The sequence below is a fragment of the Podarcis melisellensis genome (assembly GCF_964234715.1).
Source record: "Podarcis melisellensis genome assembly, chromosome: 2".
Classification (NCBI taxonomy): domain Eukaryota; kingdom Metazoa; phylum Chordata; class Lepidosauria; order Squamata; family Lacertidae; genus Podarcis; species Podarcis melisellensis.
In genome coordinates this window covers 107,144,786-107,169,800 of record NC_138529.1, presented here as the reverse complement: position 1 = coordinate 107,169,800, position 25,015 = coordinate 107,144,786, and the positions used below count along the sequence as shown (strand labels likewise).

Genomic DNA, 25,015 nt, shown 5'->3' with positions numbered 1-25,015 from the left:
CTCAGCGCCCCTTCAGCGAAGCAGCAGGAGAAACGGAGCCCCTTCCATTTCTCCGCCCGCTTCGCTGAAGGGGCGCTGCGCAGAGAGGAAAAACTGAGCAGCGCCTCTCCAGCGAAGCCTGGAGAGCAAGAGGGATTGGTGTGCACTGACCCCTCTCGCTCTCCAGGCATCAGGCGGCTATCCACAAGCCTTCGGAGCGCAGCGGGAACTCCTGCTGCTCTCCGAAGGCTTGCGGATAGCTGCCTGAAGCCCCCAGAGTGCAGCGCAAACTGCAACTGCGCTCCGGGGACTTCAGGCGGCTTCAGCGAAAGCAATGCGAAGCTCCGGAGCGCGGGGGGAGCTCTCCCTCTGCGCTTCGGAGGCTTCGCGTTGCTATCGCTGAAGCCAAGGAGCCTGCATTCGCTCCACGGGACGCGCACACATTTCCCCTTCATTTTTGGAGGCGAAAAAGTGTGTCCTATAGAGCAAAAAAATATGGTACTTCCCAAAAGCTTTGCCCAGTCCACCATTTAAGCTGAGCTTCGACATCTTGATGCGTGCAGGCAGGGTGGTTGGTCATACTTCTCTAATCTAGTCACGTTTGAAAAGGTCGAATCTGGCGTGCGGCAGCGATATCCCTCAGTCGTTTCTAAAGTATTTAGTTTTTGATTTGACAGCAGCAACGAATCCGCAAGGCTATTAAAAAGGGATTGTGATGGCGGGGGGGAGCCTTCGCGGACGACTTGATCATCACTACCGAAAATCCGATAGAATGTATCCAAGAGCAATAGAATATATAAATGAATTTGGACATCTAGTTGGCTTTAAGATAAACTATTAAAAAACCAAATCTATTAGTAAAAAATATGGGGAATCAAGAAAAAAGTGAGCTACAAAAAATCTCAGGGTTGGAGATTTTAAAAAGGATGAAATATCTAGGCATATGGATGACAACAAGAAATATAGACCTATTTCAAGAAAGCTACATTAAAGTATGGAAGGAGATAAAGAGAAATTCAGAAACTCTGAATAGGCTACATCTATCGTTTTGGGGCCATATCTCAACAGTAAAGATGAATATATTGCCCAGAATGATATTTCTATTCCAAACCATGCCGATTCTAGGAGGAATGGATTTTTTAAGAAGTGGGAAAGAGATCTAGCCAGGTTTGTATGGAATGTAAAAAAACCTAGAATAAAATATAAATTACTTATTGATCGGAGAAAGAGAGGCGGATTTCACCTATCTGACCTGGAATTATATCATGTTGCAGCAGGTCTGACCTGGTTAAAGGAGTGGATTAAGTTAAAGGATAGTGATGTGTTAGATCTGGAGGGAGTAGGCACTTGATTTGGATGGCATGAATACCTAATAGATGAAAAGGTGAGAGTCCACAATGGTTTTATGGACCATATTATAAGGAAATCATTGTATAAAATATGGATGAAACATAAAGGGATCCTAGAACCCAAAACACCTTGGTGGACCTCACCCTTAGAAATCATGACTGTAAAGAGAAAGAATATGAATACCAACTAGGCAACATATAAGGTATTACTGGAGGAGGAAAATAATAAATTGAAAGAATATAAGGAAGTTTAAAAATATTTAAATGATTGGCTGCAATATTTTCAAATTAATCAGAGATTGCCAAAAGATAAACAAAAAGGATTTGAGAAAGAAATTTCAAGATTGGATGAGGACTTAATCCAATCTAAAAGTTTCCAAATTATATGATTTGCTCCTAGAATGGGAGGTAGAAGAGGAGCAAGTGAAGACAGTGATGGTAAACTGGGCCCAGGATTTATGGGGAAATATTATGATGAGCCAATGGGAACGGCTGTGGAAAAGGGGTATTAAATTTACGGCGTGCTATAATTTAAGAGAGAATGTAATAAAATGCAATACAGATGGTATCTGACCCCGGTTAGACTGGCAAAAATGTATAAAAACTGTAGTGATGTTTGTTGGAGATGCAACAAGGGGCAGGAAGCTTTCTACACATGTGGTGGGAGTGCAAAGAAATAGTGTTATTCTGGGAAAATATTTACAACGAATTGAAAAAGATGTTTAGATTTTCATTTGGGGAAAAATCAGTATCCTTTCTCCTTGGTATGTCAGAGGAAATAAAAAGAACGGTCAGACCAATATTTATGTATGCAACTACAGAGGAAAGGTTAATTGCCAAAAATTGGAAAAGCAGCAGTGTCCTAACTAAAACAGACTGGCTATCTAAAATGATGGAATACTTCCATATTGCCGAATTAACAGGGAGGATAAGAAGAGATCTGGTACAAAGAGTGAATAAGGAGTGGGCTATCTTTAAGGAATACATCAAAATCTATGTGGAAAAAGTAGAACTTTTGACAGATATTGAGTGAATCCAGAAAATGATTAGAGTGAAAGGAGAGTTAAGATAGAAGAAGAGTTAAAGAAATAATGAAATGTGTTTAAACTAATTGGAAAAATAAAGTAGTGTAACAAGAATGACTGAAAGTCAAGTCACTTGGTGGGTGTCCGTGTGGGGTAGGTGTGTAGGTATGTTGATATGTATACTACAGGTAGGTATAATATAGAGTAATGTAGGTATGTTTTATGCTATGAAAATAAGGTAGTGTGTTGTGTATATGTATTGTGTAAATGCAAATGTATGCGTTTTATAGGTTAATAATAATAATAATAATATTAGCAAACAACATTCCCATCAGCGTATTCAAATAAAAGCACACACAAAAGGAATGTTGTGTAAAGCAATTTGATAATTAATACAGTTCACAGAGTAAGCATGGACCAATGGTACCAAATAGTATGGGAAACAGCCCTACTAGAAAAATTAACTAATAAACTGAAACTGACACGGGGACAAACAGAGGAAGACGCCTTCACCCCGGTATGGCTCCCCTTTATCACATACACAGCCCAACAGGACAATGTCAATAATCCACCAACAGCATACAAATCAATATGGCTAACCTGATCCAAAACACACACCCACGAAAACAAAGATCACCACAGCCAATCACAAGCAAACAATCACACCCTAAGCCAACCCCAACCTCTCTCACCACCAAAGGAACACAAGTGAACAACACAAGCAACGCTGACACCAAACTCTACATACATTAAACATAATAGAAACACCGCCACCCGACCCCACCCCATCCATCTTCCCTCTCTCCACCCCCTTTCTTTTTTCTTTCTTTTTTCTTCTCCCCCTAATGCCTCAACAAATGAAACGGATTTGTAAAAATGTTACATGGAAGAAGAAGAAAAAATACGAGGCACTACACTTCTGTAAAACAAGAAAATCCTTAATAAAAAATATTTTAAAAAAATTAATACAGTTTGATACAAACTTGTATTAATAAAATAGTAGTAGTAATAATAATAATAATAATAATAATAATAATAATAATAATAATAATAATAGGAAACAGAGCCTAGGACTTGCCAATCAGAAGGTAGGTGGTTCGAATCCTCGCAATGGGGTGAGCTCCCATTGCTTGGTCCCTGCTCCTGCCCACCTAGCAGTTCGAAAGCACACCAGTGCAAGTAGATAAATAGGTACCGCTCACGGGAAGGGAAACAGCGTTTCCGTGCGCTGCTCTGGTTTGCCAGAAGCGGCTTAGTCATGCTGGCCACATGACCCGGAAGCTGTACGCCGGCTCCCTCGGCCAATAAAGCGAGATGAGCGCCACAACCCCAGAGTTAGTCACGACTGGACCTAATGGTCAGGGGTTCCTTTACCTTTACTTTAATAATTATCAGAAATGGCTGTCCAATCCTCTTTTAAAGCCATCCAAATTGGTGGCCATCACTGCCTCATGTGGCAGGGAGTTCCATAGTTTAACGATACACTGTGCGGCAGTATTCTATCGAGGAAGGGCCCTCTTCACCCAGTGCAGCAATGCAATCCCTGAAGCAGTTTCTTCCACAGTTCCAGCCCAGAAGTGAAGTGGGACTGGTTCCATTCACCACCCCCTGCAAACAGAATGGCTGCTTCACCCATTAACTCATCTAAGTGCCATCAGGCAAACAATGACTGTCTCATCCAAAACTTGGACCATTCTCACCAACCAACTTTACAGGGCTGCTGCAAGGATTACTAAAGACGAGATATGCAAAGGCACTTCAAAGATCCAGATTCCACTACATTAAGCGCAAGGCATTATCTTCGCTATCTAAAGGACGATGACACACTCATGACACATGCCCACCTTCCTGTTCTGTGTCAACCGGAGCTCTCTTATCTGAGAAACCAGTGCAAAAAAAGCACCAGCTGCCCATTTAATGCCCTAAAGAGTTATTTCGGTCCCATTAGCACATAATTCATAACCCCCATAAAGCGTTTTCATCCCACTGCCTGTCACTGAAGCTCAGCACTTTTCTTTCGAATTGTTTCTAGTTGAGTTGGCACAGTAGCAGTTTGAGCACAGTGCATCTCGTGTGTGTGTGTGTGTGTGTCACAAGAGGTGAGGTTTCCCCCCTTCCCTTATTCATATGAATCCCCCCCACCACCACCTTCCTCTTTTAGCTCTGCCCGCCAAAGATGCTACAGTCAACAAAAACCTTGCAGGGCGCAGGAGTACAGCTTAGTAGCCTGGACCACGCTGGCTATTTTTAAATACGACCGCAACGAAAACGATCGTATTGCACTGGAATGAATGGCTTAGCGTAGCTCCAGCTATAATGGCACACCGATCGGTACTACTACCCTTTGTTTCTGCGCAAAGCTGCCATTTATACCACATGCACCTATCACAGTCTCAAAATCCCTGTAGCTTTCCAACTGCAGAAATGGTGAATACAAGGATCTGATCCAGGGACAGTAGGATGCGCGTCTCCCCCCTTAATGCACCAAAGTCAATGTCCGACGTCTTATTATGCTTTTATATCTGTTGCAAGCCGCCCAGAGTGGCTGGGGCAACCCAGTCAGATGGGTGGTGTACAAGCAACAACGACAATAATGGTTATAACAAAATACAACAATAACAATAATAGCTATAAAGGAAGTGGAATGGGACATGGCGCAGGCCTGAGCAATTTGTGGTCCACCACGCTGAACGGAGTTCACATCACATCTGACAGGCGCTATATGAACTTCTTGATACTGCAGATCCTGCCTGGGCCTGCAGTGAGGAGGGCTGCTAACCACCAGGCAGGCTGCATTCAGCTTGGTGGGTTGCAAGATATGCAGACCTGATGCAAAAATTACAATGTAATTCTAAACACAGATACAGCCCTACTGATTTCAGTGCAAGTTAATAAGGCCAAGGTGGAACCTTGTGGCCCTCTAGATGTTGTTGGGAGACTCCAGGAGAAGAGACCTGGCTTAGCTGCAGAGGATTTGTTTTGCATGCAGAAAGTTCCATGTTCAGTTCCTCCGGTCGATTAAATCCGGCCCCCGTGGAAATTTATTTCCTGGGGTAAAACCCCAGAAAAACTTCAACCCTAAAAAAAAGCTCAACAATTTTGGGTTTAAAATTGTAAAATGTGGCCCTCTTTGAAAAAGGTTTGGGCACCCCTGGTGTAGACAAAATTGACCTGCTTGGCAGGGGGTTGGACTCGATGGCCCTTGTGGTCTCTTCCAACTCTATGATTCTACGACCTAGGAGGACCTATGGTCTGACTCCGAAGCTCTTGTCAGTCCAAAGCAGCATTAACTTCTTGACGACCACAGGTTCCACATCCCTACTTTAATGCAACCTTTTACTAATGGGTTCTTTTTTTAATAAATAAAAAATCCATATGGAAAATTACATTTGTTACTCAACTATTGAACAAAACTAGTGATTTCCTGCCCACCCAACACTGATATTTATAACCCAAATTACATACAGTTGCATTTTAAGATTTCGTCTTACTTAATTCCATCCCCTCTAACATGTTTCTTAAAAAACCACACCATTTTCGCAGTTTCCCTGCTCTTTTAGAGCTGTTGTTGCCCCTCTTCGTGCCACTTCCATGTTCGCAGCAATGCGCGTGCCCATAAATGGGGAGTTGCCTGTACATTTGTATCCCACACTTTCAGGATGTTATTTGTAAATCTCTCCCCTCTTGTTCTCAAAATAACCCTGTGAGGTAGATCAGGCTGAGAGACAGACCCAAGTTCTTTGTTCTCTGTTGGCAGAGTGGAGATTTGAACCCAGCTCTCCTAGTTCAACACTCTAACTGCTGATACCACATTGGTTCCCCTCCTCCCATAAACCGTACTTTTATACACAGTTACTTGGAAGTAAGTCCTACTGAATAAAGCACAGCACACTTCCGAGAAACCATGTGTAAGATCTGGCTGTGTATACCTGGAAAGGGACAAAATTGAATGTGAATAGTAGAACAGATTCAATGGTTACAGCCCTAAGCCAAAATAACTGAAGGAAAGAGTTGTGTTCCGTATTTGAAACGTGTTTCTGTCTCCCAGCTACGGGGAGGTGAGGACACAGCATTCCCAATGCACTGGAGAAGGGCAGTTTATTCCATTAAGCAGTTTAGGTGGGAGAAAAAGAGAGAACGATATAATGTCCACTGCATTGCAGATGTTGGGTGTACACAGAACTATAGCAAGCACCCCCAATGCCTTCCAAAGAGAGAATCATCCTTCAAGTGTACATCAAGAAGCCATTATCCAAAAATTGAGGGCGGCGGACCTAAAATTTTATTTTGAACACAGTTTAAAAGGTGGTTCAGAAGGAAGAGGCTAGTGCTCCAAAAGGGCCTAGTTTAATATTTCATTGAAGGGAGAAGACTGGACTGCTCCACAAAAGAGTTGACAATTCCATGTACGTGCATGCAAAGGGGGGTGGGAGGGAATGAGGCTTGTCAATTAGCATGAATTAGCAGCGTGCACCCTACATGTCAGAAGCCAGAGAGAGAAAGTGAACATTTCTAGACTCATCTTCCAAATTGTTTCCAGGAGGGGAGGAGCGGGGTGCTAAGTCGTGAGCTGAAAGGCCTGGCTCACTTATGCCTGCCCACCCCCGCTTTGCAAAAAGGGAGAGAGAGGGGGGGAAAGATGGAAAGGGAGAGGAAGGGAGAGGTGCTATACGTTTTCAGGAAAGCAGATTTGCTTTTTATGTAAGCGTTTCCTGCAGAAGCCAATAAATAGCCAACCCCCGATTTGTTTTAATGGAGGAGAGGTAGAGGTCACGCTTTCTCTTCCTTCCAACGCCCCCTCTAAAATGTTTCAAGGAGGAAGAGGAGGCGTGGCCTTCTGCCACCCAGATGTTTATGTGGGCGATCATGAGAACCAGATGTTGCTAATGATCGGTCCCTTCTCATTATAAAAAGGGGAGAGATGTTGGGGGGTAAGAGAAAGGTGAGGGTACAGATGTTGAAGAGAGGGGGGATCCTCCCCACATGCAGCCCAAAGAGGGTGGGGGAATGTTACATCCTTCCAGATGTTTCAAGGCGGGGCCCCGCCCCCTCCCGCACGGCCCCGCCCCCTCCCGCGCTCACCCTGCCGCTTTCTCTCCCGTTTGTCCTGCAGCTGCTTCTTCTTCTGCTTAGCGCTGAACGGCCTCTTGCGGTGCATGTCCTATCCCGGCTGCCGTCCCCTCCTCCTCCTCCTCCTCCTCCTTCTGCTCCTCCACCACCAGCCCCGACGCGCGGCACCGGAGTGGGCGGGGCCAAGGGGAGAGCGCTCCTCGGCGGAGAGACGAGGGCCCAATGAGCGCCGCGCAAGGGGCGGGGTCGAAAGGGGAAGGGGGCGGGGCCTCTCGAGTGAAAGAATGCGGGGCCGTGACGTAGGCAGCGGAAAGAGCAGAACTTGTGCGGAGAGAGGGGGGAGGGAGCGGAGTGGTTTGGCGAAACCATTCGGGACTCATAAAAAGGGGGGTGGACGGAGGCGATGGAACGTCGCCTTTCAGGAAAATGGAACGCGATTTCGGATTTGCGGACGGTACCATTGAGGGTGGCGCGCGGGGGGGGGGAGAAATCAAGACTGCCATTCTGCAAGGGCGCTCGGGCCGTACCATTTCAGCCGGGGGAGGAAGCGGACGGAACTAAGTACCATTTGATGGAACCCTTGAGCGCCTCCTAGTGCTGTTTGGGAAAAGCGCAGACGGAATTCCCACCTACGTACTACAAAGACTTGACACTCCTAGAGTTGGAAGGGGCTCCACGGGTCACTCCAGTCCAACCCCCTGCAATGCAGGAATTCTGGCCACAAACATCTCTGGCTGGGCTCGAACCACCAACCTTCTGGTTAACATCCAGACACACCGACCCATTCTTAGACGTTAATGTATTATCTTTTGAGGTTAACGGCTTTGAGTCATTGTTTTCTTTTACCATCGAGCGGTGTATTGCTTTAAAAATAAAATAAATATATTAAGGGCTAGGAAGTTTTGACTGAAAAGTTTACAAGGCAGCTTTGATCATTGCATAGAATTGTAAAGTTGGAAGGGACTCTGAGGGTCATCTAGTCCAACCCCCTGCAATGCAGGAATAAAGCAGTGCAACATGCAATTTACTAGTTTCAATTAATACTGTTTGTTTCCGCATCACAGATGAACAAGGGAAATGGACTTGGAAGGAAAAACACCCACCACCCTTCCCTCAGTGGTCTGAATAACTTACTGCTCTTTCAACTGTATATCAGTCTCATTTGGTTTTCTATCTGGGCATGTGGGCTGCTTATGTTAATATATATAGATTTAAATTAAGATTGTTAATGTGAGCTGACTTATTATTCTTTGGTTATAATAATGTTTTCATATACAGTGGTACCTTGGGTTAAGTACTTAATTCGTTCTGGAGGTCCGTTCTTAACCTGAAACTGTTCTTAACCTGAAGCATCACTTTAGCTAATGAGGCCTCCTGCTGCCGCCACGCCACCAGAGCACAATTTCTGTTCTCATCCTGAAGCAAAGTTCTTAACCTGAAGCACTATTTCTGGGTTAGTGGAGTCTGTAACCTGAAGCGTATGTAACCTGAAGTGTATGTAACCCAAGGTACCACTGTACTAGTATAGAACAACACCATTTGCATCTAAGGCAAATGCCTATAGATAGTATGCAAATATTATAAATGATATGACATTTGTTTACTGTATTTAATAAATGTGGTTCAGACCTTCAGCGTAAAAAGCATTCCCAGACTGACTTCCAAGATGAATCTAAAACAAAGAAGCCAAAACCCTATAAAAAAACAACAAGGAAACATTTTAATGGGGGAGGCAGGACATCATAAGTGTCATGCCTAGGCCTACTGAAATCAACTGATTTAAGAATGCTTATTAAGAAGTGAGGTTAATAATGGATCTTACTATGTCCTGGAGGGCTCATCTAATATATTAGGACTTAATTAATAAGAATGCAGTTAGAGCTGGCTGTCTATGTGTTTGGAATTGCAGCCAGATTTTAAATATTCCATTAACTGTCTTGTTTTCAATTTCATTGTTCTGTATGGGACAATGACAATAAAGATATCATATTGTATCGTTATATAGATTTTTTGCCACTAACAAAGGAACTGACATTCTTTGAAAGCTTACATTATTTCATTAAGTTAATGGTCACTGCTACATTATTCATTGGATTTTTAATGGCTTCCCATGAGGTGTCCTAAAGCCACTTACAATGCAATAAAAATGTATAAAGAACTGCATATATAAAAACAGGATTTTCAACTAGCTGGAGCTTCCAGGTTAGCCTCAAGAGCCACGTCACGTAGAGTATATAGCAGCACATGGACAATATAAGCTTGGCTATCTTGACCCACAAACAGCCATAGCTGTCTTAGTAACCAAAGCTGGTAAAAGGCACTCCAATTCCCTGAGGTCACCTGGGCCTCTTGCAAGAGAGATGGATCTAGGAGCACCCACAAACTGCAAACCTCCTCATTTAGATGGAGGATGACTTCATTCAAAGCAGGCAATTGACTGATTACCTGGACTTAGGAACCATCTACCCACAGGGCCTCTCTGTCTTGTCATTCATTATTCAATGTAAATTTGTTTGTCCCACCACCAAGTCCAGGACTTGTGCAGCCTGTCCTGATTCAATTGTTAGTGTACTGATGACCACTCCCAATAGCTACATATATATGTTAAAATAGCACTGGGGACAGGATGATATTCTTCAGCATCCCATTGCACAAATGCCTGGGAGCCAAGAGACAATCAATGCCTTTCTTGGAAACTGATCCTAGAGATAGGACCGGAGCCACCACAAAAAAGCTGACAATACTCACTGCTGATTATAAACCTTGATCGATGCCATAAGCTTTGCTTATCTTATACCTTTTTATATTTGGTTTTGTAAACTCTGGAACTTCTGCCCAGTGTAGTTTTCTTCTTCTTCAGTAATCACAGCTATAATGACTATAGCCGTGTATTCGCACTACATTTTAAAGCACAAGGCTTCCCACAAAGAATCCTGGGAAGTGTAGTTTTTACCCTTTCGGAGAGGTGCAGTTTGCAGCACTCTTTAAAAAACTACAGTTCCCAGGATTCCTATCCTGGGGTGGGTAGGAGGGAAAGAGGCTGATGTGCTCTTTAACACTTGATTGGAAGCCGCCCAGAGTGGCTGGGGAAACTTAGCCAGATGGGTGGGGTATGTATGTATGTATGTATGTATGTATAAATAAATAAATAATAATAATAATTCAAACGCGAGGTGTGTACTTAAACCAAGCAATCCTGCATTCTTAAGTGTATACTGTACAGAGTTGCTGTTTCTTGCTGGACATGTTTCATTCTGGACATGCACCTTCATTCCTCTCAGTAAAAAGCGTTGCAGGTCTTTCTCGGAGGCAGCGGCCCCCTTCCCACTCTTGGCTAAAATAAGCGGGAAACAAAACTTGTGCACGTCCTAAAAACTGCACGTCTCCATTTGCACTCCTGCAGCCTGCGACTAATCTTCCGGGTTTTTGCTGGGCCGCTCTATGAGAGGCGCTTCCTGATCTCTATGTCTCAACCCGGGTCTCTCCGGTGCCCTTCTAGGATAGGCGCTTCCTCATCTCTTTGTGGCAACCCGGTCTCTCCCGTGCCCCTCTAAGAGAGGCGCTTCCTCATCTCTTTGTGGCAACCCGGTCTCTCCCGTGCCCTTCTAGGATAGGCGCTTCCTCATCTCTTTGTGGCAACCCGGTCTCTCCCGTGCCCTTCTAGGATAGGCGCTTCCTCATCTCTTTGTGGCAACCCGGGTCTCTCCCGTGCCCCTCTAGGATAGGCGCTTCCTCATCTCTTTGTGGCAACCCGGTCTCTCCCGTGCCCCTCTAGGATAGGCGCGGCCTCATATCTTGGTTGCACCCCGGGTCTCTCCTGTGCCCTTCTAGGAGAGGCGCTTCCTGATCTCTATGCTGCACCCGGCCTGCGCTCGGGGATCGCTGACGAAAGTATCTGTTCTCTTTCTGGCCTGGAGAAGCCCCGGCCGCGTCACCTCCCGCGCAGGCGCAGTGCGGCCCAGGCGGGCATGTGTTGAGCCAAGATTGCGGTAGGAAGAGCCGCAAAGAAGCAGGCGGCGGGCGCCGGAGCGAAGGGAGCAGCCATGCCGAAGGGAGGGAGACAGCCGCAGCAGCCCCAGGAGGAGTGGGTCGGGGACGAAGAAGAGAAGCGCTGCCCCGGAGAGGGCGCTGGAGGTGAGGGCGGAGGCGGGAGGGCTGGGCGGGGAGGAAAGAGGCTAGTCCTCATGAAGGTTGGGAGGAGGACCTTCAAGGAGGGGGGGGGAGTAGGCAAAATATCAGTGGGTGGGAGGGGGCTAACACACACAATTCCGTGTAAAAGTGTTTGCCCTTTAAAACAACCCGAAACAAGCAGCCACCGTTCACACACCTCTGCCCATACACGTGTCTGTCTGCTCAGACGCAAGCTCTGCCGTGGTCAGTGGGTCTCGCATAGTCGTAGGCAGTGCTTTTTTTTTCATTAAAAAAAAGTTTAGGGCTTACTCTCATTTTCCTACTCATACTGAAATACTGCCCCTCAATGAGGCCAAACTTAGATTCACAAAATGTTTAGGGGTATGCGTCTCCCTAGGGAGAAAAAAAAGCACTGGTCGTAGGTGTGTCTGAATGTGTTTGGCACACACCCTTCCCCACCCCTGGTTGCCCCTGCATCTCTTTCCCCTCCTCCAACTCTCTCTTTCCTAATTTGCTGCTTAGGTTTTGTCTAAATGGACAAGGGCCCAGTTTTTTCCCCGATGCGGCGCTGGTTTCATTGCTATTCTTAGTATTTTTGATGTGCTCCCCTTGACTTGCGTGTTAAAGGAAGGTTCAAGCGGCTGGTTAGATAGAGGAGCAATATTGGGGATGAAACTTTGTGGCTTGGACAAGGAACTGGACTAAAAGGCCCCATACATGTGAGCTTCCATATGTGTCTTCATTTATATAACTAGAGATAATTTGACCAAGGAATTCCCTAGGAAAAGAAACAGTGATATAAAAATAAATTTAAAATACGCTACGTTGAACTGATAAACCCACCAGTACTAAGAAAATCAAAGTCCCAGCTAATCCTAGCTACTAATATAAAACAATGTGTGTGTATGCTTTTAACAAGTCTTTGATATTTGTGGAGTGCTTAAGTGTTGAGAGAGTCTCGAATTCATGATCTGATCTAGTTGTAATCCTTAGTTTAGTTGTTTTATTATTCCCTGAATTGTAGATGAGGGGGCTGAGAGAGAGTAGTTTGCAGAGGTTAGATCTTTACCAGAGACTTCCTTATTAGCTACTCAGTCTCTTAGCTGTAGTAATGCTTATTTATTTTGTTTATAAATATCAAATAAACAAAATAAACTTTCATAAAAATGGCTTTCAGTGACTACTGACCATGATGTCTGTATGCCTCTTGTGGAAGCAGTATATGTTCCTCCTTCCTGTCAACACCATAGTTCTCATAGTTCTTTCCTGCCATGTCCTTTGCTGGAAAAAGGGCAGAGGTTCCAATTGGGTGAAATATGCTAACTGCACAGAAATATTTGTTCGGCATTATTTAATGTGGACTTGGGGTTGGGGCAGCATCCTTTTGCTCCTTAGCCTGTATTGTCTTAACTTCCACCAGCGGTAGGAGCTGCCCAACAATTCCCATAAATGTTTCTCAACTATTCAACCCATTTTACAGACACCAGTGACAAGGCATTTGGAAGAGGAAGGGTGGGGCATTGGGCTATGATGAAGGGAGCCAGGTGAGTCCCAACACATGTTGCTGTAATCTGTGAGTTGCTAATTATATATAGTATAATTATTTTCCTTGTGGGGCTCCTGAGCTTCTAACAAAAAGGCAGAGCTGCAGTTGCGGAAGCTACAGTCATAAGCAGTGTTAGAAATTCAGATACAGTATATTTAATGTACCGTAGTTTTTGCTCTATAAGACTCACTTTTTCCCTCCTAAAAAGTAAGGGGAAATGTATGTGTGTCTTATGGAGCGAATGCAGGCTGCGCAGCTATCCCAGAAGCCAGAACAGCAAGAGGGATTGCTGCTTTCGCTGCGCAGCGATCCCTCTTGCTGTTCTGGCTTCTGAGATTCAGAATATTTTTTTTCTTGTTTTCCTCCTCCAAAAACTAGGTGCGTCTTGTGGTCTGGTGCGTCTTATAGAGCGAAAAATACGGTAATTGCTAAATGGTCCCTTAAACCTAGGCTGCAGTCACCACAATGGAATGTCTAGGCACTGGTCCCCCCTCTCCCATGGGAATTATTGTTATTATTATTAATTCCATTTCTGTAGCGCTTTATATTTTAAAGAACAAAGTGGTTCACAACACATTAAAACATCAAATAAAACATTCAATAATAAAACTACTTCAAGCTTCAAGGAAAATATTTCTCTCAACACACACAATTTTTATTAAATTTTCTCAATCACATTTCAAGATATTCACTTAAACAACCTTAAATCAGTGACTTCCCTTCTTCTCTTTCCGTGGTTCAATTTGCATACCATACACCCCTGCATATTTTACACGAACTAAACTGATGTTACATCCATCAAATCTTATTTACACTGTTGAATTTAAATTAATGCTACCAGTGTTTTTAAATGAACACAGTTTTCACCCATAAACTCAGTTAACATTTTCCAGTCTTCTTTAAACGTGCATTCTCCTTGTTCTCTTATTCTACATGTTAGATCTGCAAACTGCGTGTATTCCATCAGTTTTACGTTTGCCATTCTTCTTTGGTTGGGACCTCGCTCGTTTTCCATTTTTGGGCTAGCGAAACGCAGGCCGCCGTCAAGGAAAATATTTCCATTCCTTCTCTAAGTGACATTTTGCTTCCTGCAGTCGCCAACCTGGTGCCTGGCAAATTTTGAACACTGGTCGTAAGCAGCAGTGATAGTCGCGGGAGAGTGCTCCGAGAAAAAGGTTCTAGCACTAGCATTTCCTATTACTGCATTTCCGCTGCCGGCAGAATGGCCATTGATTTTCTGTGTGCATGTAGTCGTGGGAAGATACAGGAGCCTCACAAACAGAAGGCTCCTGCATGGCAGGAGCAGGGACCTCACGGACCTCCAGATGTCTCCATCATCCCTAAGGATTCACCATGATGGCCGGGCCTGGAGGGCGTTGGAGTCCATCAGCCACCTGCAGATTGCCAGTTCTAACATATGAACTGGGGATATGGGACAAGGGAGAGAGGCCATTTTCAATTGGCTGTGCAGGAAGCTGGCTGGAGTGAAAGAGGCAGGAGAGGCTCAACTAAGTTGGGGTGTGGGCAAAGTGAGATGGATGAGCTTGACAAGCCAGGGTAATTGGAGCTGGGAGGGAAAGGTGGCTGGGTTTGGAAGACGTCCAGCAGGCTTAGTCTGCTGTGAAATGGGATGTGTCATAATTGAAAGAAGAAAACTATGCTACCTGTTCACAGCTAGTCGTAGGTCAGTGGTAGGGTATATGATTTACACCCAAAAGGTCCTGGTGTCTCCAGGTAGGACTGGAATAGACTTTTGTCTTAGCTTTATGACTTTATTTTAAACTAATAAATCGGACATCATGGTAAGAAATAGGTGCCAGGTGAAAACATTCCTCTTCAACCTTTGGCTGATTAATATCCCACAGCCTTTTAAATGTGTTTGTTGCTTCTATTTTAATTATTTATTTGTGCTTTTATCTTGTATATTTGTCTTGTGAACCACCCTGAGATCTTTTGGTGAGGGGTGGTGTAATTTTGTTTTTTAAAAAATAATACTAACAACAATAATAGTTAATATGGAATGTATTTTCCTGGTGAAGCGTGTTTTCCCTGGCCAATTTCTAGAAACAAATTGAGGCATTCTTATTTTGCCAGGCATTCTGAAATTGCAATTGAGATGATTTACTATTGTTCTTAGGCTAATGCTTTTATATTTTCAGTTTGCTTTCCTCCCTCTCTATAGGAATCCATATATACCCACATATATGTAGTTGTATAGTCTAACCTGCAGCACCTTGTGTAATTGCACCATGTTGTAATTCAGCTTTCTTTTATTTCTGATACTTCCCCCCTGCCTTTCTTTAAAATCCTCAGTTTATCAGAGTGAAGCACATGCTTCTCTTCCCCTTCCCTGTTTTCTCCCCACAACAGCCCAGTAGGTTATGCTGAAAAAGAGTGACTTAACCCAAGATCACTTGGTGAGCTTTGTGGCTGAGTTGGGGATTTGAGCCCAGTTCCTAGTTCAACTGAGAGATGGCCAACATGCTGCCCTTCAGATGTTGCTGCACTACAACTCCCATGAGCCTCAGCTGGCATAGCCTATTGGTCAAGGGTGATTCAAATTGCAGTCCAGGAACATGTGGAGGGCAGTATCTTGACTGCCTCTGCTCCACTCTCACTTTCAATAGTAAATAGTGGACTTGAGTGTGGAATATGGTGCGCGCTTTCTTGTGCCTGAACTCATCTCGGTTCCTGGTCTCAGTGTGGGGGGAGACAGATATACATACATACACACACACACACATACACATATACACACACACACTTTTTTCTGTGGTTGAAGACTCTTGGATTTGTATCTCAAATACCTCCCGATTCTTTCTTTCAGACAAAGTGGTAAAGAAGGGGAAGAAGGATAAAAAGACCAAAAAGTCGGTAAGTCTTGTCCTCTGTTGACTTCACCACCATTTGGGCTCTGCGTGACGTCCATGAATCTGGACGCGCTCTCTAGTTCTGTTGACCTTCATGAGAACTTTGCCACCGTCCACAAATGCTCCGTTTCCTCCTCCAAACACTTCAGCATTTTGGGGACTGTGCACTGGTGGTTGTCAACTGCACCTGTAGCACTTCTTGATGTCCCAGAATGCTTTGCCACCCCTTTCCTGTTTATCCACCTCCATAATTCAGCTGAGAGGTAGTAGCTCCGTTTATACGTAAAGCTAATCCAATAATTGGGGGGTTGTTTAATATTTTTGGCTTACTGAGGATTTATTTTTGGTTTTTGGAGGGGATGGAGAAGGCTTTTGCCCTCTTTCCAGTAGGGGGTAGTGGTTCGGAGGGAGGGGGCTACTACCTCCCTGCCACTATCCTAAACTTTTCCCATTCTGTCTCCCAAGTTCTTTGAGGAACTGGCTGTGGAGGAGAAACATGCCAGTGAGGAGCAAGCAGTTGAGAAAGAGCAGCAGCAGCAGCAACAACAACAACAGGTAAGTGACTTTGGAACCAGGAGTGCCAAGCAGGATCACAGAATCGTAGAATCATAGAATGGTAAAGTTGGAAGGGACCACGAGGGTCATCCAGTCCAACCCCCTGCAATGCAGAAATCTTTTGCCCAGTGTGGGGCTTGAACCCACAAACCTGGGAGGAATATATATTGTGGGTCTTGTCACCAGAGGGCATGCTAGTTGACCACACTGGGCAGCACTGGATTTAGGGTAGTGTGGGCCATTTCTCCATACAGGATGCCAAGCTGAGGGAACACAAAATAATAATAATAATAATAATAATAATAATAATAATAATAATAATAATAGGTACCTACTCAGAAGATCCATTAAAAAGCAAATGTACCAAAATGAATTATTCTTAAAATAAGAAATATTGGGCAGGGAGGGTGCCAAATTTTGCCCTGGTTCAGGGCGCCATATTACCAAAGTCCACCTCTGCAATGGGGCTGAGGATGTTGCAGTGCCACGGGGAGATAATTTGCTAAGAAAGGCAGGTTGCCCCACCCTCTTCATGTTTGTTTGTTCGTTTCCTTGTCTGTTTTCATGGCTGCAGCAGCCCCAGCAAAAGAAGCGACGAGACAAGAAAAAAGACAGAAAGAAAAAAGAGGCGGAAGACGACGACGACGAGAACCAGCTGATTGAGCGGCTGAAGAAGCTGTCGGCCCAAGCCAGCGATGAGGAAGAGGAAGGTTGGAGGCTGTGATCTTTGGGGGGGGGGAGAGAGATTTTTTACATTGGGGCTGAGGAACCTGTCCAACCCCACAGACCAGTGACAGGGAACTGGTGCCCCCTACCCCTCCTGATGTTGCTGAATGACAACTCCCATTGGCCACAACCGCTATGGCCCGTGGCCAAGGCTGATGGGAGTTGCAGTCAACATTGGGAAGGCCCATGTTCCCCACTCCTGCTCTAGGATCTTGCTGGGAACTACAGCTCCCATCATCCCTGACCCTTTGGCTATGCTGCCTGGGGCTGCTGGGAGATGTGGTCCAACAGCCGTCTGAAAAGCCACAAGCTGGTCACCCTTCGCTCTGTGTGAGTTCCAAGACATTTCTTCCCACTGGTCCTTAGGACAGGGGTTGGGGGCCTTCTCTTTCTGCCACCTCCCCGAAGAAGAAGAAGAAGAAGAAGAAGAAGAAGAAGAAGAAGAAGAAGAAGAAGAAGAAGAATTTATACCCTGCCTATCTGGCTGGGTTTTCCCAGCCACTCTGGGCGGCTTCCAACAGAATATTAAAATACAATAATCTATTAAACATTAAAAGCTTCCCTAAACAGGGCTGCCTTCAGATGTCTTCTAAAAGTCTGGTAGTTGTTTTTCTCTTTGACATCTGATGGGAAGGCGTTCCGCAGGACGGGTGCCACTACCGAGAAGGCCCTCTGCCTGGTTCCTTGTAACTTGGCTTCTTGCAGCGAGGGAACTGCCAGAAGGCCCTCGGCACAGGACCTCAGTGTCTGGGCAGAACGATGGGGGTGGAGACGCTCCTTCAGGTATACTGGACCAAGGCTGTTTAGGGCTTTAAAGGTCAGCACCAACACTTTGAATTGTGCTCGGAAACGTGAAACATGAATTGAATCCATTTTAGCTTTTCCTCTTCTCCCGGCCCTTCCTCCACCTATGTGAAATGAGCCGAGGGCCAAATCATATTGGACAGGGCCCCCCCCCCCTGCATTAGTGTTCCCGGCCTCACGGAACAGGTTCATGTCAGAGACTACAACACCTATCATCCCTGGCCATTGGCCATGCTAGCTGGACCTGATGGGAGCATTGCTACCACCTGCAGAACCGCAGCTTCCCCACCACTGATTTATATCTAGACTAGCAGTTCAAGGAGATCTGTGTTAGCAGTGGTGTTGCCTTCATTAGCAGAGGCTGTGCGCTGCTGGTTGTAAACAGAGTGTGAGGCTTACATCGTGGTTTACCTGTGAGCTTTCCTCGGCATCTGGCTAGCCACTGTTGGAGACAGAGATCAGGGCTGAATAAGCTCCTTGGAACCCAAGAAGAGCCTGCAGGATCAGACCCACCTTGCCCCAACGTCCTGTTCTTGCCCAGCAGGTATTCACAGTTTTTTGTTTCCTTTCCAGTGCCTCTCCCCATCAGCAAAGCTGGCAAGAAAAAGAAGGTGGGCATTTTGATGTTTCCTTTGGTTAGGGAAGGGTGGGACAAATAAATAATAATAATAATGCCCTGGGGCGTCCGCAGCAGGTTGAGGGGATACTGTCAACTTCAGGCCCGTGGATGAGACTAACAAAGCCAGTGTGGTGTAGTGGTTAAGAGCGGTGGACTCATAATCTGGTGAACCGGTTTCGCGTCTCCGCTCCTCCACATGCAGCTGCTGGGTGACCTTGAGCCAGTCACACTTCTCTGAAGTCTCTCAGCCCCACTCACCTCACAGAGTGTTTGTTGTGGGGGAGGAAGGGAAAGAAGAATGTTAGCCGCTTTGAGACTCCTTTGGGTAGTGATAAAGTGGGATATCAAATCCAAACTCCTCTTCTTCTTCTTTGTGCACAATGGACTCCCTTTCTGTGGCCAGACCATTGCATGGTAAAATTTGGACCACCACCAGCAAATCCCCCAGGAAAAGCTGCCTTTCACTTTTTGGGACCAAGCAAAGGGGAGTTTGTTACATGGTACTTGTCTCTGCAGTTTCTTCACTGCCGCTTGCTTTCTCTCTTTAGGGGGGAAATGTCTTTGCCGCCTTGAGCCAGGATCAGAGTGAGGAGGAGGAAGACGACGAAGAGGAACCCCCGAAACCAACCAGACCTGACAAGAATAAGATCAACAAGGTTAGCCTCCCTCTGGATCCGACAGGAAGTGATTTGGATCAAGATGGGGATTTGTAGAGTATTAGGTAGGCCAGGACACAGTGTCAGAAGAGGGATTTTGTACGCTTCTTCACTTGCGTATTTGGGCTCTGTAGCATATGAGCGGAATGCAAAACATTTACTCCCATTAAAAAGAAGTTGCTTTTGGCCACTATGTCTGCAGATAGAAGTGTTTTAAACACTTCGGAAAAGCCTGGTCAAATGAAGGTTGAGATGCAGGGTTACACAGGGCTCTTGGTGGTTTGGAGGTGGGTCTTCAGTATTCTGTGTAGTTCCTTCCGCCTTCCTCATATAAGCAGAAGGGTAAATTTATGCAGAGCCAAGGACATACAGAACATAGGGATTTTCCAGCATGCGAACAGCCAGAGAACGACTGTCAGCGGGACTATACTGAAGATCTCAAATTCTTTGGCACTGATCTTCAAACCCTTTGGCACTCGGCCTTCCCAGCACTGGAAAAAGGTCTCAGACTCCTAAGCACAGGAGCTGCAGATAGGCAGATAGATAACTAAGTGATCAGATTTTTCTAGCTTTCAGGACAGTCCTCTCTCCTGCATTTGCTCTTGAGAGATGGCAGTGTGGCAAAGTGCATAACCAGAGTCAACTGGGGTGCCTTTCTGGCCTTTTCCCTAGTGCAGATAAACAACCCGTCTCTGCTTCTTTAGGCTGCTTCAGATGATGAGAAGGAGAAGAAACCAAGCCAGAAAGGGCCAAAAGCCAAGCAGAAGGTCAGTCTGGGCTGTGCTGGGCAAGCCAAAATAAAGAGAGGGCTGGAAGAGGCACGGTGGACCGTCTCCACTGGGGTGGGGGGACTGTATCCAGCCACAATCCAGAACTGGCCAACCTGTCAGTCGCCTGATGGCATATAATGTCAGGTGATTCAGAATCAAATGGAAGAATCAGGGAAGCGCTCCCCAAGTCTTCCTTTGCAGCTCTGGCTGCAAAGATTCCTGCTGAAAGCAGGGCTTACATTGCATGCCAAATTTGGACTCAAATTTGAACTCAGTGAAAGCAAGCCCTGCTTCTTGCAGGGGTCGGCTGCACTTGGGAGTGCCAGCTGGTAGCTTCTGAGTGGAGCTGATCCTAACAACAACAACAACAACAGCTAAGGGATGCAGGTAGCACTGTGGTCTGAATCACTGAGCCTCTTGGGCTTGCCGATCAGAAGGTTGGTGGTTTGAATCCCCACGACCGGGTGAGCTCCCGTTGCTTGGTCCCAGCTCCTGCCAACCTAGCAGTTTGAAAGCACATCAAAGTGCAAGTAGATAAATAGGTACCGCTCTGGCGGGAAGGTAAATGGCGTTTTCATGTGCTGCTCTGGTTTCATGCTGGCCACATGACCCGGAAAAACTGTCTGCGGACAAACGCCGGCTCCCTTGGCCAGTAAAGCGAGATGGGTGCTGCAACCCCAGAGTCGTTCGTGACTGGACTTAACTGTCAGGGGTTCTTTACCTTTTTAATAACAACTATTGTTATTATTATTATTATTGATACCCCACCCATCTGGCTGGGTTTCTGGCTTCCAACAAATACTGAAAATACAATAAAACAAGTGAGGCTTTTTATTGGATGACAAATTCAAAAAGCACTGAATGCAAGCCCCTATTGCCGAGAAAAGCTAATTGGGAGAGCACACTTTAAAGTCCCCAGTTGTTGCCTTCCTGACCTGGCTTTACCTGCTGCACCCCTGACATCATATCAAACCAGGTGTGGGCAGGTGAGTATCGGGGAGGACTGGACTGTACCACATAGGCCGTTGGTCTGGCTCTGTGTAGGAGTGGGCCAGTAAATCATATTTTAGCAGTAGCTGTCAAACTCCTGTCCATATCATTAAAGTCTCCTATGTTTTAAAAAGATGACAGTGTCAAGGGAACCCTCGATAACCACGGAGGGTACCTCTCTGTGCAGGTTTAAACCGGTGCTTCCAAGCCTCCTCTGATCACCCTCTTGATCTTGCCCTGTTGCAAACAGGATATGTAGGAGGAAGTGGTTCCTTAAAAATGTTGGGACCAAATTGTTTGGGCAGTGCATGCTTCCGGGTGGCGCTGTTGTGGGAAAGAGTTTGGGTTCACATCTGATTGGTTAAAAAAACCCAAAAAAAAACCTTTCTTACCTGGAAGCTCTTGTTAGTTTCTGTTTGCCACTGTGCAGTGCTTTGGAGTCACAAGACTCTGTTTACATTCCAGAGACATTCCAGGCTGTTGGAAGTCTCATGGAAGACAGGAGACGGGTGTTATGTTACTGGTTTCCTGTTCCTTTGTTTTCTAGTTGCTCTCTGTTCTCACAGAGAGAGGATGATTTCTTTTCTGTCTGCATAGCTTAGAAAATAAAGCATAGCGATGTAGCCATAAATCTCATCACTTCCGTGTGCTGTTTTGATTCTCTGCCGAATGGGAATGTGCCTGAGTCTCATCAAAGGCTCAGGTCATTAATCACGTCAAAGGGCGATTCCGGAAGATGAGCTTTATCAGCTCGGTTGCACAGAGATTCCGACAGCTCTTCCCCTTAAAAGCCTAACCATTCGAGTTCTCTGTTGCTACACAAGGGTGAAGAAAATGCACTCTGCCTTGCTCAGGGGCACTTCTGTACTTACTACGTATGTTCTAGGGATGGAATACTGGCATTGGAACCAGATGCCCAGATTTCATGTCTTCAGAAACCAAACAGGGCAGTTAGGGATGCCTTTGGTACCGCACCAATATTTGCTCCCAGCTTTTCCTGGAAGCCTCAACAGGAAGGAGATTCCGCAGAGCCCTCCTTATATTTCTTATATTCCTCCATTGGGAGTTAGAAAATGCAACAAATATAATAGTTGGGATAAGAACAATACAGTATTGCTCTCCAGGATGTATCATAGGCTGGAATTAATTGTGTTCACGGGCTTTGCTAATTCTTTATGATTATAACTATTATGCTGTAACACACGTAATTTAATTTTTTTAATAATAATGCAAATCCTCAATGGCTGGACCACTCTAGATAGGTGGGCTTCCCTGTGCTAATTTGCATTGGTTGTGGTAGGAAATAATAATCAGAATTTCTCATCTTTTATTTCCCAGGAAGAGGAGGAAGACACAAAGAGGAAGAGTAGGAAAAATGAGAAGAATAAAGGAAAACAGGAGGTATGGTGTTTCATCATTGATAATGAAGACACTGTTTTTTAACCTTTTTATCGAAACATTAAATTAAATGTTTTTAGTTGCTAGTATTCTTCTTAAATTATTTATTTGTAAATTTGTATCCCACTTTTGAGCATAAAATGTTCCTGGAATGGCCTGAGCAGTCCAAGCTGTTCAAATTGCCTTATGAACCTTTTTATTTCTGTCTTCCACCACCCGTGTGCTATAAAGCAACTTGATATTATTCCCATTTTACAGACAGGCAATTGAGGCTGGGGCATGGGAGATGCCCTATCTTTGAAATTGTATATTTGATGCCAAAATATGCCATTGGGACTACGTGGACCGTTTAGAAAACCCATATGCTCTCCCAGTTTTTTTTACTTTTTATTAACTGTGCAGATCACGCTAAAATATATAATTTCCATAATTTTATTTTAATTGCAGGGCATAAGTTAAAAAGGAAAATGAATTGGAGCATTTCAGAAGGATTTGGGCTTGTAGAGTAAAATGCATTTGCATATAGCATGGCAAATTGTAGATAGGTGATCAGGGATAGTGGGCAGTCAGTAGATGTCCTGGAGACAAAACATAATTTCCCAGTTGTCACCTGGGAGAGACTGGAAACAATCCAGTGCCTCAGAGGAAGAGAAACCCATGGAGCTTGAAAATTCCAGGATGTCAGAATTTCAGCTTCAGGTCTTGAAACTCAGCTGAAGTTTAAATTTGTGTGAGATTTCATTTCTGCTTTGGTCCAAGTGAAGGAAGTCAGAGAGCAGCAAATTTAGGCTTTTCCAGCTGGATAAATGAGTCTTTCCTACAAGCGTCTAATTTGTTTTGTTTTAGTTTTGTCTGAAATGTATTGGCTGGGTTTTGGTTTTTTTGAATTTTTAGCTGTTTCTTATTGAACGTTGCCTTGAAAGGACTGTGTAGAAGCTGGCTGATAAATACATTGGTGGTAGTGACGATGACTAATTGATGATTATGATGAGAATCATAACAACACAGTGGTACCTCAGTTTTTGAACATAATCCGTTCCGGAAGACCTTTTGACTTCCGAAATACGAGGCACAAAGGGCGGTCAGCAAATTCAGTGGAGAAAATTGAAAAAAAATCAGCGGAGGTTGTTCAACTTCTGAGGTGCGTTCGAAAACGGAAGCATTTACTTCTGGGTTTTTGGCGTTCGAAAACCAAAACATTCGGCTTCCGAGACATTCGAAAACCGAGGTACCACTGTGATGATGACCATAATAATAGTGATAATACTACTCATTTACCCAGGGTGCTGACTTGGTATGCATTACATTGTGTCTGTTTTTCACCTGCACTCCTAGAGAGGGGGTCCAGCCATTGCTATCCTGGCTCAGAGCGATGAGGAGGAAGACAACGAAGAGTTAAAGAAACCCAAGGAGAAAGCTAAGGTACGGCAGGAGAGGAATGGCAGAGTCATGCGAAGAGTTGGGTGGTTGGTTGGTTGCTTAGACAAAGAGGAGAATCCCAGGCTTCTGGGTTATGTGCCTGACAGTTAAAATAGCTGATACTCAGGTTGCTCAACTCACCTTAGAGCAGAGGGGAAAGATCTGGGCATGTGGAGAAGAAAGGGTTTGCTGCAACAGCTGCCTTTCATGCTCTCTTCCACCTCTCTCATCTCTTTCCATACTTCTTTTAGACTGCGACCAAACAGGCTGCAGGGAAGAAGAATCAGCCGACCAAGGTAAGGGACACTTCAAGGCAATTCCTGGTGGCCAAAATCCAACCCCCAAGGCTTAGTAGTGCTGTGCCACCAGCATCCCAACAAACCAGTGTTTGTCAGCCAAGAGCAAACCTTGGTTTTACCAAGCCACGGTTTCTTCGAGAGAAAAACAGCCCATGGTTTGTTGCTCCCACTTGCTAGCGGGGAGGAAGTTGAAGCAAGAGCCATCTGTGCATTCGCAGTAAACGACCAACCATGGCTTACTGCCAGAGTGCGGTATCTGTTTCCCTGCAGATGGTGTTTATTTATTTTATCTGTGGTGACATTACAACGCCTCTTGAGAAGCTTGAGGTGGTGTACATGGTGTTCTCCTGCTCCCCATTTTATTCTCACACAACCCTGTGAGGTAGATTAAGCTGGGAGGCAATGACTGGCCAAAGTTCGCCCAGTGGTTTTCGCAGCTGAAGCCTGCTCCCATGTCCTGAGCCAGTGCTCATAGCAGCTGCACCGTACTGGCTCTCCTGCATGGCCATTGGGGTCAGGTATGATGGGACTTGTAGTCCATCAACACTGGGGTGGGGAGGTTGGCTCAGGTTCTTCCCCACCCTTGGTTTGCCATGATGCACGAGCGCAGTCACTGTAACCTTTTCCTGAGGAAAGCTCTACTCTGTCTCCACAGTCAGAGACAGGAATGCTGAATAGCACTTGCTGGAAACCACAGGAGGGGAGAGTGTTCTTGTGCTCAGGTCCTGCTTAGGAGATTCCCTGCAGGCATCTGATTGGCCAAGATGCTGTACTAGAAGACCCAGGGACTGTGGATGGCACTGTGGACT

At 45.2% G+C, this 25,015-nt stretch overlaps 2 protein-coding genes across 3 annotated transcripts in view; one reads left to right on the top strand and one right to left on the bottom strand.

The window, feature by feature from the left end:
- The window catches only part of GNL1 (G protein nucleolar 1 (putative)), a 28,447-nt gene extending 20,818 nt beyond the window's left edge, over positions 1-7,629 (bottom strand). Inside the window, exon 1 of the mRNA XM_081902254.1 lies at positions 7,436-7,629. Within this exon, the coding sequence (XP_081758380.1) occupies positions 7,436-7,511 (76 nt within the window). The 5' untranslated portion in view covers positions 7,512-7,629. The remainder of the gene's footprint in view (positions 1-7,435) is intronic.
- A 3,689-nt stretch (positions 7,630-11,318) lies between these two features.
- ABCF1 (ATP binding cassette subfamily F member 1) overlaps positions 11,319-25,015 on the top strand; it is a 36,649-nt gene continuing 22,952 nt past the window's right edge. The window contains exons 1-10 of one of the 2 annotated variants that reach the window (XM_081901622.1): positions 11,319-11,557; positions 15,928-15,974; positions 16,436-16,525; positions 17,103-17,235; positions 18,629-18,666; positions 19,223-19,330; positions 20,035-20,097; positions 22,429-22,491; positions 23,824-23,910; positions 24,159-24,203. In XM_081901622.1, coding sequence (XP_081757748.1) covers positions 11,467-11,557; positions 15,928-15,974; positions 16,436-16,525; positions 17,103-17,235; positions 18,629-18,666; positions 19,223-19,330; positions 20,035-20,097; positions 22,429-22,491; positions 23,824-23,910; positions 24,159-24,203 — 765 coding nt within the window. In that variant the 5' untranslated portion in view covers positions 11,319-11,466. Of the gene's footprint in view, positions 11,558-15,927; positions 15,975-16,435; positions 16,526-17,099; positions 17,236-18,628; positions 18,667-19,222; positions 19,331-20,034; positions 20,098-22,428; positions 22,492-23,823; positions 23,911-24,158; positions 24,204-25,015 lie in introns of both variants that reach the window. The other variant, XM_081901621.1, reaches the window with a different exon arrangement.